This window comes from Mus caroli, unplaced genomic scaffold (assembly GCF_978045245.1).
Source record: "Mus caroli unplaced genomic scaffold, Mus_caroli_1 scaffold_13, whole genome shotgun sequence".
Classification (NCBI taxonomy): Eukaryota; Metazoa; Chordata; class Mammalia; order Rodentia; family Muridae; genus Mus; species Mus caroli.
Window position 1 is genome coordinate 114088215 of NW_028227268.1, and position 22041 is coordinate 114110255.

Consider the following 22041-nt stretch of genomic DNA (forward strand, 5'->3'; position numbering starts at 1 on the left):
ATGAGGGTATAGGGGATGTAGATGGGGGCAGGTAGATAAACATTTGTTGGAGGTTTCCTGGCCTGGCAGAGGGGAAGGAGACCATGAAAGCTGGAAGAGCAAATTTACTCTTTTCTAGCCCAAGACCATTCTCCTGAACATGGAATACCAGCAGCTGCTTGTCCTATTGCAGATCTGGGCTTTCCTGATGTGCTGATGTGCTGCATCTCCTCATGAGGAAATGGTAGAACTCTGAGGAAGGCATGGATATCAGGTCATGGGAGTTTATATAAAGTTTCATGTGTGGAGATGAGGAAGATCTTCTAGAAAGAGTGGCTGAGAATGGTGAGAATTAGTGCTGGGGATGGGGCCTGAGACAGCTCTGCCCATTTCCCACCTGTATTTCTTCTCTGAGGATTTTATCCTCATGTTCTTTCAGACCTTCTGTACTTTATGGAGGAGTGCTGTAGGACAGGTTAATAACTGGTATACAAAGGAACACAGAGCTGCTGTATTGCCCACCCCTCTTCACATTCCCACAGCTGTGCTGGTAGACCTGGATGTACCTAACACAGCGGATGAATATCTCAAATCCAGGGGATGGAGAAGATGAGAGCTATAACATGGAAGGCATAACACCTGCCTTGGCAGCAGATGAATGAACTAGGCTCAATCCTGCTTCCTTAGACACTCAGAATGCTGGGTCTTAGTAAGGAGAGAAATCTGACTGTAGGAACTAAGAACATTTCTTTCTTGTGACTCTTCCTCACTGCCAGGCTGTGTTCAATGTCTCAATGGCCCTGGACCTGCAGACACTGTAAGGTCTTCTAGCCTTCCCTTTATTGGACAAGATTTAATTGAGAAGCCCATCCCTAGTCAGTCATCAGGTGACCCACCCCCAAGGGACTGAGGCTAAAACAGAGTCCCTCATTGCTGGTCGATGCTGCAGCTAGTACTGAAGGCTATGAACCGTTATCTCTATATCTAAACAACCTGGAGGCCAAAAATATTTTTATATATCCATAGTATATAGGTATAGATTTTTTTCTTGTCAGTATTTCAAATGGAATGCAGTATAACAACTGTTTATATAGTGTTTATTAGCTTACAGGTATTACACATGATAAAGAGAGGTTAAAGGATGTAAAAAAAAATGTGCTGGTTGGTTTTTGTCAACTTGGCACAAACCCAGACATATCTGGGAAGAGGAACCAACATTAACAAACAATGCTCTATCAGATTGGCATGGAGGCAAGACTTGGGAGCATTTTCTAAAATAGTGACTGATGTGGGAGGACCCAGTTCACTGCAGGCAGTGCTACTCTGGGCTGGTGGTCCTGGTTTCTCTAAGTAAAGCAGACTGAGCAAGCCATGGGGAGCAAGCCAATAAACAATACTCCTCGATGATTTCTGTTTCAGTTCTTGCCTTGACTTCCTTCAATGATGGATTATGATATGAAAGTGTACGGTGCAATAAACCCTGTGCTCCCTAAGTTGCTTCTGGTCATGGCACTGACCACAGCAACAAAAACCCAACCAGGATGGAATTATATGTAGGTTCTATACCTCACACTCTTTCATACAAGGCACCAAGCTGCCTTGGGTTTGGAGTCTGAAGATGCAGGTAGCTGCACACCAGTGCCAGTGTGTAGTTAGCACAGTCACAGGAGCATCTGCCCTGCAGTGTCCTCAATGGGCACAGTCCTTACTTTGTAAATGAGGTTCCTCAGGTTCAGGTTCTGGCCCATCATCACAAGCAGAGAGAAGACTTGAGACCCAGGCAGGCTGCAGAGTTCCCTTGTGACAAACCAGGATTTTTCACTCTCAGGAAACGTCAGTAGGAGATGGAGAATTTCTTCGTCACATTTTCCAGATAAAGTGATGGTAAGGACACTGGAGAGAACCTGTTGTGAAGCATGTGGATCAGACAGAGGCAAGCACTGGGCACCATTGCTTCAGCTCCCTCCACCCCGCTTTCTCATGAAAAACAAACACCCAGACACTCAGAAGACTCACTCAGAGACACAGGGCCTCTATGACCTTTCCATCACTGTGACAAAATGCCTCAGGCAAACACCCAGGATGAAGAAAGGTTTATTTTGCCTCATGGTTACAGAATTCTTGTTCCATAGTCTACAAGCCTGCTGCAGAGCACATCTTGGTGGATACACATGGTGGAACCAAGCTGATCACCTTATAGTGCTCAGGAAACAAGGAGGATGAAAGCAAGGCTGCTGGTCCCAGTTTCCCTCTTTAAAGGTACCAAAGTCGAGAAATCTCTTCCAGACGGTGCCAGCACTGGGTCACCTTGGGCATGGAGTCGGCAGACCCCCCCCCCCTCCCAAGGTCCCCTAGAGGACTCTCCACACAATCTTAGGACCACCGGTGAGTGGAACACAACTTCTGTTCCAATCCAATCACACAGGACCTGAGACAGCACTAGAGAAGTAGGAAACCATGCCTGACCAGGGTCACAAGTCCCTTCAGGTCAGCACCAGCACTGGGTCACCTGGGTGTGGAGTCAGCAAACACCCCCAAGGTCCCTAGAGGACAGCTTCTGAAACAGACTCCATTTCAGGCTCCAGACGTCCAGGCACCTTCCCTGCCAGAGGAGAGGTGTCCGCCCTGCCCAGGAGAGCTTTGCTGGAGCACCTGGAGGAGCCATCTTGATTCCCAGATCCCTCCGAGACTAGTCTGCACAGGTGAGAGTGTGGACTACAGAAGCTAACAGCTTCTGGGACAGATCCTGTTTCAGGCCTTCATCTTCTGCCAGGAGGCAGGTCCAAACACCAGATATCTGTGCACCTTCCCTGAAAGAGAAGAACTTGCCTGCAGAGAGTGCTCTGACCACTGAAACTCAGAGGAGAGAGCTAGTCTCCCAGATCTGCTGATAGAGGCTAACAGAATCATGAGAGGAACAATCTCTAACCAGAGATAACTATAACAACTAACTCCAGAGATTACCAGATGGTGAAACACAAACATAAGAATCATACTAACAGAAAACAAGACCACTCACCATCATCAGAACGCAGCACTCCCACCTCGCCTAGTCCTGGGCACCCCAACACATCCGAGAAGCTAGACCCAGATTTAAAAGCATATCTCATGATGATGGTAGAGGACATCAAGAAGGATTTTAATTACCCACTTAAAGAAATACAGGAGAACACTGCTAAAGAGTTACAAGTCCTTAAAGAAAAACAGAGAAACACATCCAAACAGGTGATGGAAATGAACAAAACAATACTAGACCTAAAAAGGGAAGTATACACAATAAAGAAAACCTAAAGTGAGGCAACGCAGGAGATAGAAACCCGAAGAAAGAATCTGGAACCATAGATTTGAGCATCAGCAACAGAATACAAGAAATGGAAGAGAGAATCTCAGGTGCAGAAGATTCCAAGAGAACATTTGCACAACAATCAAAGAAAATGCAAAATGCAAAAAGATCCTAAGTCAAAACATCCAGGAAATCCAGGACACAATGAGAAGACCAAACATATGGATAATAGGAGTAGATGAGAATGAAGATTTTCAACTTAAAGGGCCAGCAAATATCTTCAACAAACTTATAGAAGAAAACTTCCCAAACTTAAAGAAAGAGATGCCCATGAACATACAAGAAGCCTACAGAACTCCAAATAGACTGGACCAGAAAAGAAATTCCTCCTGACACATAATAATCAGAACAACAAATGCACTAAATAAAGATAGAATATTAAAAGCAATAAGGGAAAAGGGTCAAGTAACATATAAAGGCAGGCCTATCAGAATTACACCAGACTTTTCACCAGAGACTATGAAAGCCAGAAGATCCTGGACAGATGTTATACAGACACTAAGAGAACACAAATGCCAGCCCAGGCTACTATACCCAGCCAAACTTCAATTACCATAGATGGAGAAACAGAAGTATTCCAGGACAAAACCAAAACCACACATTATCTCTCCACAAATCCAGCCATTCAAAGGATAATAACAGAAAAAAAAAAAACAATACAAGGATGGAAACCACTTCCTAGAAAAAGCAAGAAAGTAATCCTTCAACAAACCTAGAGGAAGACAGCCACAAGAACAGAATGCCAACTCTAACAACCAAAATAATAGGAAGCATCAATTACTTATCCTTAATATCAATGGACTCAATTCCCCAATAAAAAGATATAGACTAACAGACTGGCTACACAAACAGGACCCAACACTTTGCTGCTTACAGGAAACCCATCTCAGGGAAGAAGACAGACACTACCTCAGAACGAAAGGCTGGAAAACAATTTTCCAAGCAAATGGTCTGAAGAAACAAGCTGGAGTAGCCATTCTAATATCGAAAAAAATTGACTTCCAACCCAAAGTCATCAAAAAAGACAAGGAGGGGCACTTCATACTCAACAAAGGTAAAATCTTCCAAGAGGAACTCTCAATTCTGAATATCGATGTTCCCCATGCAAGGGCAGCCACATTCATTAAAGAAACTTTAGTAAAGCTCAAAGCACATATTACACCTCACACAATAATAGAGACTTCAACAAACCACTTTCATCAATGGACAATTCATAGAAACAGAAACTAAACAGGGACACAGTGAAACTAACAGAACTTATGAAACAAATGGATTTAACAGATATCTACAGAATATTTTATCCTAAAACAAAAGGATTTACCTTCTTCTCAGCACATCATGGTACCTTTTCCAAAACTGACAATATAATTGGTCACAAAACACACCTCAACAGATACATAAATATTAAAATTTTCCCATGCATCCTATCAGATCACCATGGACTAAGGCTGATCTTCAATAACTACATAAATAATACAAAGCCAACATTCACGTGGAAACTGAACAACACTCTTCTCAATGATATCTTAGTAAAGGAAGGAATAAAGAAAGAAATTAAAGACTTTTTCACATACCCAAACTTATGGAACACAATGAAAGCATTTCTAAGAGGAAAACTCATAGCTCTGAGCGCCTCCAAAAAGAAACTAGAGAGAGCACACACTAGCAGCTTGACAACACACCTAAAATCTCTAGAACAAAAGGAAGCAAATTCACCCAAGAGGAGTAGACAGCAGGAAATAATCAAACTCAAGGGGGAAATCAACCAAGTGGAAAGAACTATTCAAAGAATCAACCAAAGGAGGAGCTGGTGCTCTGAGAAAATCAAAAAGATAGATAAACCCTTAGCCAGACTCACTAGACAGCACAGGAACAGCATCCTAATTAACAAAATCAGAAATGAAAAGGGAGACATAACAACACATCCTGAAGAAATCCAAAACACCATCAGATCCTTCTACAAAAGTCTATACTCAACAAAACTGGAAAACCTGGATGAAATGGACAAATTTCTAGACAGATACCAGGTACCAAAATTAAATCAGGATCAAGTTAATGATCTAAACAGTCCTCTATCCCCTAAAGAAATAGAAGCAGTCATTAATAGTCTTCCAACCAAAAAAGCCCAGGACCAGATGGGTTTAGTGCAGAGTTCTATCAGACCTTCAGAGAAGATCTAATTCCAGTTCTTCACAAACTATACCACAAAATAGAAACAGAAGGTACTCAACCCAATTCATTCTATGAAGCCACAATTACTCTGATACCTAAACCACAGAAAGACCCAGCAAATATAGGGAACTTCAGACCAATTTCCCTTATGAATATCCATGCAAAAATACTCAATAAAATACTTGCTAATCGAATCCAAGAACACGTCAAAACAATCATCCATCCTGACCAAGTAAATTTCATTCCAGAGATGCAGGGATGGTTTAATATATGGAAATCCATCAATGTAATCCACTATATAAACAAACTCAAAGACAAAAACCACATGATCATCTCATTAGATGCTGAAAAAGCATTTGACAAAATCCAACACCCATTCATGATAAAAAGTCTTGAAAAGATCAGGAATTCAAGGCCCAAAACTAGACATGATAAAAGCAATCTACAGCAAACCAGTAGCCAACATCAAAGTAAATGATGAGAAGATGGAAGCAATCCCACTAAAATCAGGGACTAGACAAGGCTGCCCACTTTCTCCATACCTATTCAACATAGTACTTGAAGTCCTAGCCAGAGCAATTCGGCAACAAAAGGAGATAAAGGGGATACAAATTGGAAAGGAAGAAGACAAAATATCACTTTTTGCAGAGGATATGATAGTATATATATGTGACCCTAAAAATTTGACCAGAGAACTCCTAAACTTGATAAACAGCTTCAGTGAAGTAGCTTCATATAAAATTAACTCAAACAAGTCAATAGCCTTTCTTCACAAAAAGGATAAACAGGCTGAGAAAGAAATTAGGGAAACAACACACTTCACAGTAATCACAAATAATATAAAATACCTAGCTTGACTCTAACTAAGGAAGTGAAAGATCTGTATGATAAGAACTTCAAGTCTCTGAAGAAAGAAATCAAAGAAGATATCAGAGGATGGAAATATCTCCCATGCTCATGGATTGGCAGTATCAAGATAGTCAAAATGGCTATCTTGCCAAAAGCAATCTACAGATTCAATGCAATCCCCATAAAATTCCAACTCAATTCTTCAATGAATTAGAAAGGGCAATCTGCAAATTCATCTGGAATAACAAAAAACCTAGGATAGCAAAAACTCTTCTCAATGATAAAGGAACCTCTGGGGGAATCACCATGCCTGACATAAAGCTGTACTACAGAGCATTTGTGATAAAAACTGCATGGTACTGGTATAGTGACAAACAAGTAGACCAATGGAATAGAATTGAAGACCCAGAGATGAACCCACACATCTATGGTCACTTGATCTTTGACAAGGGAGCTAAAACCATTCAGTGGAAAAAAAAAAAAAAAAAGACAGCATTTTCAACAAATGGTGCTGGCACAACGGGCAGTTATCATGTAGAAGAATACGAATTGATCCATTCCTATCTCCTTGTACTAAGTGGATCAAGGAACTCCACATAAAACCAGAGACACTGAAACTTATACAGGAGAAAGAGGGGAAAAGCCTCAAAGATATGGGCACTAGGGAAAAATTCCTGAATAGAACACCAATGGTTTGTGCTGTAAGATCGACAATTGACAAATGGGACCTCACGAAACTGCAAAGCTTCTGCAAGGCAAAAGACACTGTCAATAAGACAAAAAGGCCACCAACAGATTGGGAAAGGATCTTTACATATCTTAAATCAGATAGGGGACTAATATCCAATATATATAAAGAACTCAAGAAGGTGGACTCCAGAAAATTAAATAACCCCATTAAAAATGGGGCTCAGAGCTAAACGAAGAATTCTTACCTGAGAAATACCGAATGGCTGAGAAGCACCTGAAAAAATGTTCAGCATCCTTAATCACCAGGGAAATGCAAATCAAAGCAACCCTGAGATTCTATCTCACACCAATCAGAATGGCTAACATGAAAAATTCAGGTGACAGCAGATGCTGGCGAGGATGTGGAGAAAGAAGAACACTCCTCCATTGTTGGTGGGATTGCAAGCTTGTACAACCACTCTGGAAATCAGTCTGGTGGTTCCTCAGAAAATTGGACATAGTACTACCGGAGGATCCCGCAATATCTCTCCTGGGCATATATCAAGGAGATGTTCCAATGGGTAGGAATGACACATGCTCCACTATGTTCATAGCAGCCTTATTTATAATAGCCAGAAGCTGGAAAGAACCCAGATGTCCCTCAAGAGAGGAATGGACACAGAAAATGTGGTACATTTACACAATGGAGTACTATTCAGCTATTAAAAAGAATGAATTTATGAAATTCCTAGGCAAATGGATGGACCTAGAGGGCATCATCCTGAGTGAAGTAACCCAATCACAAAAGAACTCACATGATATGTACTCACTGATAAGTGGATATTAGCCCAGAAACTTAGAATACCCAAGATACAAGATACAAGATACAATCTGCAAAACACATGAAACTCAAGAAGAACGAAGACCAAATGTAGACACTTTTCCCCTTCTTTTAATTGGGAACAAAATATCATGGAAGGAGTTACAGAGACAAATTTTGGAGCTGAGACGAAAGGATGGACCATCTAGATACTGCCATACCCAGGGATCCATCCCATAATCAGCCTCCAAACGCTAACACCATTGCATACACTAACAAGATTTTGCTGAAAGGACCCAGATATAGCTGTCTCTTGTGAGGCTATGCCAGGGCCTAGCAAACATAGAAGTGGATGCTCACAGTCAGCTATTGGATGGATCACAGGGCCCCCCAATGGAGGACCTAGAGAAATTACCCAAGGAGCTAAAGGGGTCTGCAACCCTATAGGTGGAACAACAATATGAACTAACCAGTACCCCCCCCCCCCAGTGCTCGTGTTTCTAGCTGCATACATATCAGAAAATGGCCCAGTCGGCCATCATTGGAAAGAGATGCCCATTGGTCTTGCAAACTTTATATACCTCAGTACAGCGGAATGCCAAAGTCAAGAAGTGGGAGTGTGGGGAGGTAAGTGGTGGGAAAGGTATGAGGGGACTTTTGGAATAGCATTGGAAATGTAAATGAAGAAAATACCTAATTAAAAAAAAGTTTTTAAAAAAGATACCAAAGATACAGTCCTTATGACCTAACTTCCTTCAACCTGGAGCCACTTCCTGGAGAGACCAAATATTTACAACATGAGCCTCCGGGGATAACCTGGATCCAGACCACAGCTTGCTTCAAGCATTTTGAATGGAAATGTTTTTGAGATTGCAAGTCATTCTCTGTGTGTGCAGCTTCCCTGTATTTGAGCACTCTGGTAACAGGTGATGTTGCTCCTTTTCTCCCTCTCTCTGCAACATCTGTGGTGCACACACTCACCTCTCACTGGCTCTGCCCATGCCCCTAAGGGTGCCTATTTCACAAAGCTTGGGACCTGTCTGCAGAGGCTGTTTCACTCCCCTTTGCCTTCAGTTTGCTAGATTCTTCACTTTTCACTGTTAGCATGTAGGAAACTAGTAATTTTAAAGCAATTTTGCCTCCCTTACTTCTGGATTTTAAAAGGTCATTTGCAAGCTTTTCATAGTTTCCTTTAAAAATAAAGCATATAAACTTGGAAGGAGGCACAGAAGGCAGACTCTATCTGTTTACACAGCATTGGTGTTCCGTGGTGCATTCAAGGACTTGCGAGCCTCTTCACTGGGGCTCATCCTTCAGTTACTGACCTTGTTAAAAAAATTGCAAAGAATGTAAAACAAATGTGATCAGATATCATATTGCATGTTTACAGCTGCCATGGGTATGATGACTGTGAAATGTCCTAGCCAACAATTCACCCTTTATGTGTATCCAATAACAAGAGATGCAGTGTCAAGTTAGAAGGCTTACAGTCAAAGAGGGCTCACTGGGTGCCTCTGTATGCTATGAAATCAATAAGAGACAATATAGTAGTATATAAGTCATGGGTCTTCAGAGATACTAAAATTACAAAACAGACAGACAGACAGGCAGACAGACAGGCAGGCAGACAGAACTTCATCTAAACTAAGGAAAACATGGATATAGGCATTGAAGAGATGGCTAACCAGATAAAGCACTGGCTGTGAAAAGAAGAATAGAATTTGGATCCCCAGCATCTCAGCAAAACATAACCATGGCAGCCTATCTTTAATCCCAGCACTGGGGATCTGGATATAAGAAATTCCCTGAAGCAAGCTGGTTGGCCAGACTAAGTGAATCACCAAGCTATGGGTTCAAGTGAGAGATGCTACCTCAATATAGAAGGTAGAGAATGATACCAATGTTACCTTCTGGCCTCCACGAACACATGAACACACACACACACACACACACACATACACACACACACATCTGCAAATACTCAAGAAGAAAACCACAAAGAAAGTCAAGACTTTTGGCTCAGGTATTGTGGGGACTTGCTAGAACAATCTGTGTAGTGGCCAGAGGCTGAGATGCCAAGGATGAGGTGCTGCTGCAGCTGGAGTTTAGAGGACACAGAAAGCTATACTCTTTCTTGTTCAGGGGACCTCAGTAATTTTTCTCTTAAGGTCTGGAATGGCATAGATAAAGCCTGACATCTCAAGGAGAGAATCCCACCCTAAATGAACTCTAATTATCTAATACTATTCTCATCTTAAAAAAAAAAAACTGTACTACTCTGACAGGGGTATTTAGGAAAATGCCACCTTCACATGTAACTAGCCAGAAGTCTTTTATGCATGGTAGTGGAACCAACATATTTCCTTATATCTGTTTGCAGATGTGTTCTGGTGGTTTCTAGGAATTCCTTTTTTTTTAATTTTTAATATTTTTATTACATATTTTCCTCAATTACATTTCCAATGTTATCCCAAAAGTCCCCCATAGCGCCCCCCCTTCCCTACCCACCCATTCCCATTCTTTTGGCCCTGGCATTCCCCTATATTGGGGCATATAAAGTTTGCAAGTCCAATGGGCCTCTCTTTCCATTGATGGCCGACTAGGTCATCTTTCGATACATATGCAGCTAGAGACAAGAGCTCCGGGGTTCTGGTTAGTACATCATGTTGTTCCAACAATGGGGTTGCAGATCCCTTTAGCTCATTGGGTACTTTCTCTAGCTTATCCATTGGGAGCCCTGTGATACATCCAATAGCTGACTGTGAACATCCACTCCTGTGTTTGCTAGGCCCCGGCATCGTCTCACAAGAGACAGCTATATTTGGGTCCTTTCAGCAAAATCTTGCTAGTGTATGCAATGGTGTCAGCGTTTAGAAGCTGATTATGGGATGGATCCCTGGATACGGCAGTCTCTAAATGGTCCATCCTTTCATCACAGCTACGAACTTTGTCTCTGTAACTCCTTCCCTGGGTGTTTTGTTCCCAATTCTAAGAAGGTGCACAGTGTCCACACTTTGGTCTTCATTCTTCTTGAGTTTCATGCGTTTAGCAAATTGTATCTTATATCTTGGGTATCCTAAGTTTTGGGCTAATATCCACTTATCAGTGAATAAATATTGTGTGAGTTCTTTTGTGATTGTGTTACTTCACTCAAGATGATGCCCTCCAGGTCCATCCATTTGGCTAGGAATTTCATAAATTCATTCTTTTTAATAGCTGAGTAGTACTCCATTGTGTAAATGTACCATAATTTCTGTATCCATTCCTCTGTTGAGGGACATCTGGGTTCTTTCCAGCTTCTGGCTATTATAAATAGGGCTGCTATGAACATAGTGGAGCATGTGTCCTTTTTACCGGTTGGGACATCTTCTGGATATATGCCCAGGAGAGGTATTGCTGGATCCTCCTGTAGTACTATGTCCAATTTTCTGAGGAACCGCCAGACTGATTTCCAGAGTGGTTGTACAAGCTTGCAATCCCACCAATAATGGAGGAGTGTTCCTCTTTCTCCACATCCTCGCCAGCATCTGCTGTCACCTGAATTTTTGATCTTAGCCATTCTGACTGGTGTGAGGTGGAATCTCAGGGTTGTTTTGATTTGCATTTCCCTGATGATTAAGGATGTTGAACATTTTTTCAGGTGTTTCTCTGCCATTCGGTATTCCTCAGGTGAGAATTCTTTGTTCAGTTCTGAGCCCCATTTTTTAATGGGGTTATTTGACTTTCTGGAGTCCACCTTCTTGAGTTCTTTATATATATTGGATATTAGTCCCTTATCTGATTTAGGATAGGTGAAGATCCTTTCCCAATCTGTTGGTGGTTTTTTTGTCTTATTGATGGTGTCTTTAGCCTTGCAGAAGCTTTGCAGTTTCATGAGGTCCCACTTGTCAATTTTCGATCTTACAGCACAAGCCATTACTGTTCTATTCAGGAATTTTTCCCCTGTGCCCATATCTTCAAGGCTTTTCCCCACTTTCTCCTCTATAAGTTTCAGTGTCTCTGGTTTTATGTGAAGTTCCTTGATCCACTTAGACTTGACCTTAGTACAAGGAGATAGGAATGGATCGTTTCGCATTCTTCTACATGTTAACAACCAGTTGTGCCAGCACCATTTGTTGAAAATGCTGTCTTTCTTCCACTGGACATTTTTAGCTCCCTTGTCGAAGATCAAGTGACCGTAGGTGTGTGGGTTCATTTCTGGGTCTTCAATTCTATTCCATTGGTCTATTTGTCTGTCACTATACCAGTACCATGCAGTTTTTATCACAATTGCTCTGTAGTAGAGCTTTAGGTCCGGCATGGTGATTCCACCAGAGGTTCTTTTATCCTTGAGAAGAGTTTTTGCGATCCTAGGTTTTTTGTTATTCCAGATGAATTTGCAGATTGCACTTTCTAATTCGTTGAAGAATTGATTTGGAATTTTGATGGGGATTGCATTGAATCTGTAGATTGCTTTTGGCAAGATAGCCATTTTTACAATGTTGATCCTGCCAATCCATGAGCATGGGAGATCTTTCCATCTTCTGAGATCTTCTATAATTTCTTTCTTCAGAGACTTGAAGTTTTTATTATACAGATCTTTCACTTCCTTAGTTAGAGTCACGCCAAGATATTTTATATTATTTGTGACTATTGAGAAGGGTGTTGTTTCCCTAATTTCTTTCTCAGCCTGTTTATTCTTTGTGTAGAGAAAGGCCATTGATTTGTTTGAGTTAATTTTATATCCAGCTACTTCACCGAAGCTGTTTATCAGGCTTAGGAGTTCTCTGGTGGAATTTTTAGGGTCACTTATATATACTATCATATCATCTGCAAAGAGTGATATTTTGACTTCATCTTTTCCAATTTGTATCCCTTTGATCTCCTTTTGTTGTCGAATTGCTCTGGCTAGGACTTCAAGTACAATGTTGAATAGGTATGGAGAAAGTGGACAGCCTTGTCTAGTCCCTGATTTTAGAGGGATTGCTTCAAGCTTCTCACCATTTACTTTGATGTTGGCTACTGGTTTGCTGTAGATTGCTTTTATCATGTTTAGGTATGGGCCTTGAATTCCTGATCTTTCCAAGACTTTTATCATGAATGGGTGTTGGATCTTGTCAAATGCTTTTTCCGCATCTAACGAGATGACCATGTGGTTTTTGTCTTTGAGTTTGTTTATATACTGGATTACGTTGATGGATTTCCATATATTGAACCATCTCTGCATCCCTGGGATGAAACCTACTTGGTCAGGATGGATGATTGTTTTGATGTGTCCTTGGATTCGGTTAGCAAGAACTTTATTGAGGATTTTTGCATCAATATTCATAAGGGATATTGGTCTGAAGTTTTCTATCCTTGTTGGGTCTTTTTGTGGTTTAGGTATCAGAGTAATTGTGGCTTCATAGAATGAGTTGGGTAGAGTACCTTCTGTTTCTATTTTGTGGAATAGTTTGTGAAGAACTGGGATTAGATCTTCTTTGAAGGTCTGATAGAACTCTGCACTAAACCCATCTGGTCCTGGGCTTTTTTTTTCGTTGGGAGACTATTAATGACTGCTTCTATTTCTTTGGGGGATATAGGGCTGTTTAGATCATTAACCTGATCTTGATTCAACTTTGGTACCTGGTATCTGTCTAGGAACTTCTCCATTTCATCCAGGTTCTCCAGTTTTGTTGAGTATAGCCTTTGGTAGAAGGATCTGATGGTGTTTTGAATGTCTTCAGGATCTGTTGTTATGTCTCCTTTTTCATTTCTGATTTTGTTAATTAGGATGCTTTCCCTGTGCCCTCTAGTGAGTCTGGCTAAGGGTTTATCTATCTTGTTGATTTTCTCAAAGAACCAGCTCCTTGATTGGTTGATTCTTTGAATAGTTTTTCTTGTTTCCACTTGGTGGATTTCGCCCCTGAGTTTGATTATTTCCTGCATTCTACTCCTCTTGGGTGAATTTGCTTCCTTTTGTTCTAGTGCTTTTAGGTATGTTGTCAAGCTGCTAATGTGTGCTCTCTCTAGTTTCCTTTTGGAGGCACTCAGAGCTATGAGTTTTCCTCTTAGAAATGCTTTCATTGCGTCCCATAAGTTTGGGTATGTTGTGGCTTCATTTTCATTGAACTCTAAAAAGTCCTTAATTTCTTTCTTTATTCCTTCCTTGACCAAGGTATCATTGAGAAGAGTGTTGTTCAGTTTCCATGTGAAGGTTGGCTTTCTATTATTTATTTTGTTATTGAAGATCAGCCTTAGTCCATGGTGATCTGATAGGATGCATGGGACAATTTCAATATTTTTGTATCTGTTGAGGCCTGTTTTGTGACCAATTATGTGGTCAATTTTGGAGAAGGTACCATGAGGTGCTGAGAAGAAGGTATATCCTTTTGTTTTAGGATAGAATGTTCTGTAGATATCTGCCAGTTCCATTTGATTCATAATTTCTCTTAGTTTCTCTGTGTCCCTGTTTAGTTTCTGTTTCCATGATCTGTCCATTGGTGAAAGTGGTGTGTTGAAGTCTCCCACTATTATTGTATGAGGTGCAATGTGTGCTTTGAGATTTACTAAAGTTTCTTTAATGAATGTGGCTGCCTTTGTATTTGGAGCATAGATATTCAGGATTGATAGTTCCTCTTGGAGGATTTTACCTTTGATGAGTATGAAGTGTCCCTCCCTGTCTTTTTTAATGACTTTGGGTTGGAAGTCAATCTTATCAGATATTAGAATGACTACTCCAGCTTGTTTCTTCATACCATTTGCTTGGAAAATTGTTTTCCAGCCTTTCATTCTGAGGTAGTGTCTATCTTTTTCTCTGAGATGAGTTTCCTGTAAGCAGCAAAATGTTGGGTCTTGTTTGTGTAGCCAGTTTGTTAGTCTATGTCTTTTTATCGGGGAGTTGAGTCCATTGGTATTAAGAGATATTAAGGAAAAGTAATTGTTGTTTCCTGTTATTTTTGTTGTTAAAGTTTGCATTCTGTTCTTGTGGCTGTCTTCTTTTAGGTTTGTTGAGGGATTACCTTCTTGTTGTTTCTAGGGCGTGGTTCCTGTCCTTGTATTGGTTTTTTTCTGTTATTATCCTTTGAAGGGCTGGATTCGTGGAGAGATAATGTGTGAATTTGGTTTTGTCGTGGAATACTTTGGTTTCTCCATCTATGTTAATTGAGAGTTTGGCTGGGTATAGTAGCCTGGGCTGGAATTTGTGTTCTTTTAGTGTCTGTATAACATCCGTCCAGGATCTTCTGGCTTTCATAGTCTCTGGTGAAAAATCTGGTGTAATTCTGATAGGCTTGCCTTTATATGTTACTTGGCCTTTTTCTCTTACTGCTTTTAGTATTCTATCTTTATTTAGAGCATCTGTTGTTCTGATTATTATGTGTCGGGAGGTATTTATTTTCTGGTCCAGTCTATTTGGAGTTCTGTAGGCTTCTTGTATGTTCATGGGCATCTCTTTCTTTAGATTTGGGAAGTTTTCTTCTATAATTTTGTTGAAGATGTTTGCTGGTCCTTTGAGTTGAAAATCTTCATTCTCATCCACTCCTATTATCCGTAGGTTTGGTCTTCTCATTGTGTCCTGTATTTCTTGGATGTTTTGAGTTAGGATCTTTTTGCATTTTACATTTTCCTTGATTGTTGTGCCGATGTTCTCTATGGAATCTTCTGCACCTGAGATTCTCTCTTCCATCTCTTGTATTCTGTTGCTGATGCTCGTATCTATGGTTCCAGATTTCTTTCCTAGGGTTTCTATCTCCAGTGTTGCCTCATTTTGGGTTTTCTTTATTGTGTCTACTTCCCTTTTTAGGTCTAGTATGGTTTTGTTCATTTCCATCATCTGTTTGGATGTGTTTTCCTGTTTTTCATTAAGGACTTCTACCTGTTTGATTAGGTTATCCTGTTTTTCTTTAAGGATTTGTAACTCTTTAGCAGTGTTCTCCTGCAATTCTTTAAGGGATTTTTGTGCTTCCTCTTTAATGTCTTCTACCTGTTTACCAGTGTTCCTTTGTATTTCTTTAAGTGTGTTATTAAAGTCCTTCTTGAAGTCCTCTACCATCATCAGGAGATATGCTTTTAGATCCGTGTCTAGCTTTTCCGGTGTGTTGGGTGCCCTGGACTGGGCGAAGTGGAAGTGCTGGGTTCTGATGATGGTGAGTGGTCTTGGTTTCTGTTAGTAAGATTATTACGTTTACCTTTCGCCATCTGGTAATCTCTGGGGTTAATTGTTGTCGTTGTCACTGTTTAAAGATTGGAGCAGAAGCTGTGTTCCACTCACCAGCAGTCTCAAAATCCTGTGGCGGGGGTCGTGGGTAGCTGGTGGTACCCCGGTGCTGGTCCAGCCGGAAGAGGCCTGTGGTCCTACTCAGGCCGGTTTTCTGCTTCCCTAACTAATGCAGTCTCAGGTCCCGCGAGCAATTGGATTGGAGCAGAAGCTGTGTTCCACTCTCCAGAAGTCTTATGATCCTGTGGCGGGTGTTGTGGGTAGCTGGCGAGTGTCAGCCGACCCTGCGCCCTAGCTACCCTGGTGCTTTTCTGACCGGAAGAGGCTTGTGGCCCTACGTAGGCCGGATTTCTGCCTCCCCAACCAAAGCAGTCTCAGGTCCCACGTGATTGGACTGGAGCAGAAGCTGTGTTCCACTCACCAGCAGTCTCAAAATCCTGTGGCGGGGGTCATGGGTAGCTGGTGGGTGTCAGCCGACCCTGCGCTCTAGCTACCCTGGTGCTGATCCGGCCGGATGAGGCCTGTGGCCCTACTCAGGCCGGTTTCTGCTTCCCTAACTAATGCAGTCTTAGGTCCCGCGCGCAATTGGATTGGAGCAGAAGCTGTGTTCCACTCACCAGAAGTCTTAAGATCCTGTGGCGGGTGTTGTGGGTAGCTGGCGAGTGTCAGCCGACCCTGCGCCCTAGCTACCCCGGTGCTTTTCTGACCGGAAGAGGCTTGTGGCCCTATGTAGGCCGGATTTCTCTCTCCCCAACCAGAGCAGTCTCAGGTCCCGCGTGATTGGACTGGTTTTCTAGGAATTCCTAAGGGTAAATTGTGGTTACTAACCTGCCTTTTATTGCTGTGTTTGCTCAGTTATGTAAAGATGGCTTCAGGATAGAACTTGGCTGGTAAGAGAGGCTCACCCAAATAGAAGGCATCAACCCCAAAGAGGCTGCTCCCAACTCTGGGTGGACAGGAGCCATACTGGTCCCATAAAAGACCTCAACACTTGTTGAGAGCCTCTGTCCCCACCTCTTTCCAATATGTCCTCAATGTTGACAGCTCTTTGACCTGAAGGTTATTTCATAGAATTTGTTTGAGGGTAAAGCTTTTTGTCTTGGAACTTTTGGCACCTCCCCTACCAAATAAAGAAGATCCCACAGAGAATCTCTCACCACCACCAAAGATAACTGTCTGCTTAGGGTTGTTAACATTCCTCTGTGTGTGTGTGTGTGTGTGTGTGTGTGTGTGTGTGTGTGTGTGAGAGAGAGAGAGAGAGAGAGAGAGAGAGAGAGAGTTTCTTTTTTTGCTTTGTTTTGCTATTTATCTTTTTTTAAAAATTGCTATGCCTGTTTTTGTCATTGGAAAGATGCCTGAATCAAGTATCATAGGTAAGGAATATAAAGGAAACACTGTTGTATATAAAGGTAAGGAAACACTGTTGCTCAATTAGAAGCACACATTTTTCCATTCAGAGCGCTGAAGACAATTCAGACTTTGCTCTGGTCCACACCAAAGATGCTGTGTTTCCCACACATTCATGTTTGACTTGGAAATCTGCAGGGAGACCAAGGACCTGGGGAGGTATTTTCCCACTCTTGACATATAGATGCTGTCACATGGACAGTTATTTGATTTAAAACTAGTGATGATCCCCATGAGAGGCCCTCACCATTTTCAGCAAGAGCTTACACGAGATGGGGATAGGGGGTGGGGGGTGGGGTGTCTGAAAAGTTTGCACATGGAGTGCATGGGTCTAAGACCTGGGGGAGGAGCATGGGTTGAACAGCTTGAACATGTGGCCATGAGTCAAGGGCAGGGCTGAGGGTATTATACATTGAGGTAGAGATAAAACTTGAACAAGGTGGGATGCGCTCTGCTCGCTCTTTGTGTGAGCAGCAAGGACATGATGATAGCAATGCAGTCACTGTAGATCTATGAGAAAAGTGACTGCTGATTTCCTGTTTGAGTTATAAGAAAGCAAAATTGGGTCAAACTGGGAAAACTGGTCCTGAATACTTTAATGAGCATTGCTCTTCTCTGGAGCTGGGGCTGAGCTCAGGCCTACTGACATGGTAAAGACCCAGATAGAAGAGAGGAGCAGGAGAGAATAGCAGAAAGCCATAGGTTCTATCTAGGACTGAGCCCCAGGCTGAAGTCAGTGATTAAGCCAATGTCTGAGGGATCTGATACAAACTCATACTGAATGACTTTAGAGATACTGGATTTCCTTCTAAAAGCCCCATGTAAACATTTCGTGTCTTCACAGTAGTAATAAGATGATCTAGGATCTCAGGAACTGAAAATGGGAGGCTCTGAAAAGCAGGGCACAGGTAAGCAAGTGCTTAGTGGTGCCCCTCAGGGGGTTTGCAACTATCGGCCAAAATGCACCTTTCCCTGGGGTAGTTCAAGAAAACTGAGAATAGAATTAAAAAAGACAGTTATGTTTAAGACAGCCAGGGGGAGAAGGGGAATGAAGACGGAGAAGGAAGAGAGGGGAGAGAGAGACAGAAGCTAATCAATTAGTTCTGTGATTTCATATTCCTGAACAGAACCATCTTACCATGGAAAGGCACTGCTGGGCTCTGTCCACTGGAACAGGCTCCTGCAGCATGTAATGAGGAGATACTCCGCAGGAGAAGGCAGAGGGGGACGAAGCCCAAAGCAAGAGGTTAGCCTAGAAGTGCTTCAGAATCCAGTGCATCTCTGGAGTCTCAGATTTGGGGTTTTGATGAGATGATGTTATGTTCAAGAAAGGAGTTCAGGAGGAGAGGAACTGCCCATGTCAGCCTTGGCAAGGAAGGGAAAACAGCCAGGCCCTTGCCTATTTCATTATTTCAGTATCTCAAGAGCTAATGCTCAGAATTTCAGCTCCATCTCCATTGTCCCCTGCTCAATCATGCTTCCTGTGACTGTCTGTCCCCATCATTGAGCTACATGTGTGTCACAGGACCTCCTATTGTCTTCTCTACATGGTCAGCATTGCATATTTAATGAGCTCTCCTCACAGAAGTTTGGCTGTGTAGAGCAATGCCTTTGATGTACAGCATCTAAGAACCATGCTTGATGCATGGAAAGACATGGAGTGGACAACAGAAAGAGCAAGTGAAGGTTTCTGCAGCTTTCCAAGGAACGCAGCACTGCAGAATGTATCTTGAAGATCACCTGGGATGAGTTCAATGTAATGAATTTGTAAACTGACTGAGACAATGGGAAAGAAAACCAGGGTCAAACAAAAGGACATGGGACTACAAACAAGAAGTAAACATAAAGTTGATACTCTAGAAGAAACCATAGCCCAAGGCGTCACCTGCTAAGAGGCTATGGTTGTGTGTGATGTCAGTGTGCATATGTATTCATTAATGTGAATAGCCTTGAGTGTTTGAACAATAAAAATGCATTTGTTAGACCCTGTCCAATTTCCTATGGATCCATCTACTCAGGTGACCACAGTGGTTATAGAGATGCACAGAAATGTACACTGATTCGGGGGGAGGAACCACAAAATCATCTGTGCTATAATTTTTACTTCATAACCCACTGGCTCACTGTACAGCCCATATCACCATAGAACATCAGCGACACCTGGTGGCTGCACACTACTAAGCAGGCAGCAAGGCAGGCAGCAAAGTAGAAATCTCTGCAGAAACTGAAGTGAATCTTAAAACGTGGACCTTGAAATAAGTGAGTTTATCAGTAAAGTTTCTATATGGGCAGCCTTGGGCTGCTGCTCACGTAGTCTGGCCACTGCTCCAGACTCCTGTTAGAAATATTCTACAGTGCAGCATTCAAACCACAGCAGTCGCTATTTCCACTGACGGTTGCCTAGCTGAAGAAATGTTTCCAAAGCTCCACTCTCTGCTGAGCTCCCCTCCTCCTTTATCCCCACATTTCCATCACATGTGGTATGTAATGAGATACAATTGATTTTTTTTTTATTGAAAGTAGATACTTCCTTTCTTGTGATAAGTAACTTTGTGATACTATAGTTTGCATTTCCGATCCCTGGCTTTTCATCTATTTCATTCTGAATTTAGATTAACTGTTAATGAATCTACTTACTAAGCTTGCATTGAGCCTCAATTAGTCAAAATTAACATGAAATTCAATTTATATTGGAGCCTAGGTGATTGCCAATTAAAGCACTTGTATATACTCTGGTTTTTTGATTTTCTGCAGAGGATGATAACCACACCCCCCAGAAGTACAGAAAACCACAAGCTAAGGAGTCACATGGCATTTGCTGAGGCTAACATGGTAGCCATCTGCTTCCCCTCTCTGCTGATAAGCGATACCTCCTAATACCATTTCAAAAAGATAAGAAATAAGCAACACTTGGTATAAGGGTTTTACCTAACACTTCTCAGCCATAACAGTGAAACCCAAGCCTGTCACTTTGCTCATCTGTCATGAGTCACAGTCATACCACATGACCAGAGTGTATGACTATTTTCCATCATGACAGATTACATATTTTTAACTAGCTTTATTTGGGGATTTAAGGCTTATGACACAAATGGAACTATAAAAAAAATTAAAAACCTAATAGCCTTCATGCATCAGAATTAGATATCACTAAAATAAATGTTGCCAGAAATCTTATCCAAACGAAGGTGGTGTTACCAACTTGTATCACCAGATGTTCACATTCTTCAGCTCCCTGCTTGTTTGCATGGGTTCCTCTGATTTCAGCTACATCGTTTGTATAGACATCCATTCCCCCCCTCCCAGCTATGGAAGGAGAAGGAGGCAGGGAAATGTGGTCAGGGCAGCTGCAGCTGTGAGGGGTCCCTCCTGATGAAAGCAGCCCTGTACCTTTGAATGGGAAATGTTGGCTTCTAAGATGCTGTGGATGGTTTCCTCAGAGATGTGGAAGAAGGAGCGAAGGTCCTCAGTTAATTTGGTGATGTTTCTCATCAAATCCTTTATTTTTACATCTGAAGAAAATACAAAAGGAAAGCAGAGTTCTTAATAAATTTTCAAAAGTTTTGTTGATTTAAAACAAAATTTGATGTTGCCACCTAAATAAGAAGTTTCTCTCATGCTGTCCAGCTTATAGTAGACACTAACTAAAGTTTTATCTTACTCTTCTAGGGGAGTCTTCCTGTGTAAGTAAGTAAAAACCTCCAGCTATGGGGTATTATCTGGTCAATGGCTGACTCTGAATTCAGGATGCTTTCAGACTCACTTGAGAAAGAATTCTTTCTGAATGAGCAGTGACCATGTGCTGTAGAGACCTCATCTTTCTTAACAAGAAAATAATCATCACCTAAGGATGTATGAGCATTCTTCACAGTTTTCATATCAATGCTGTGTGAGGTTTAGGAGCTGTGTGGATGGGACAGAGACTCATAAGATCCAGTAGTTTGTGGGAGGACAGAATGAGAAATCTAGACAACACAAGATGGCCTCCTTTCCTTTGCCTGACTTTTGGGACCTCAGGAATTTACCCATGAAGCCTGAAGTGCTCTGACTGGCTCCATTCTAAGTTGTTAGGCTAGTTTTTGCTTTTTGTCTTTACAGAATATAGAGCACAACTCTTGCTTTTTTGTGTTTTATTTCAAATGTCTTTTAATAAAACATTAATATTTTTACTTAGCTTTTCTTCCATTAATTAATTTATTTATTCACTTTATATCCCAATCACAGCTCCCCCCATCTCTTCCCAGGCAGGCCCCCCACATGTAGCCCCTCTTAGATTGAAATGTAATCATATCATTTGCCCTTTCTCTCCTCCCTCCTCACACTGTTATGTCCCCTACTCCCTCTCAAGTTCAAGGTCTCTTCTTTCCTAACAGTATGGCATAATTTTCCTTCTTTATGATTCATTTTAATAACATATTGAACTGAAACTCTAAATGTAATTTTTAATCAAGCAAGCTGAGAAACCACATACCCTCTGTGACTGTGAAGTTGCTAAGAAATGTCATAACAGGAATCTTTGACATCCAAACCTCCTCAAGACTTTTGGTCAACCTAAAGTGACAGAAAATTAAAATGAGATAAGATAAAACATCTGAAGCAATTGTTGGAGTGAATAACCTTGCCTCT

The 22041-nt window shown here is 41.6% G+C and overlaps 1 protein-coding gene across 1 annotated transcript in view; it reads right to left on the reverse strand.

Annotated features, from left to right (window-relative positions):
• Abca13 (ATP binding cassette subfamily A member 13) overlaps window positions 1-22041 on the reverse strand; it is a 485227-nt gene that overhangs the window by 351994 nt on the left and 111192 nt on the right. The window contains exons 22-24 of the mRNA XM_021177120.2: window positions 21887-21966; window positions 20806-20927; window positions 1689-1883 (exon numbers count right to left, since the gene is read on the reverse strand). Coding sequence (XP_021032779.1) covers window positions 1689-1883; window positions 20806-20927; window positions 21887-21966 — 397 coding nt within the window. The remainder of the gene's footprint in view (window positions 1-1688; window positions 1884-20805; window positions 20928-21886; window positions 21967-22041) is intronic.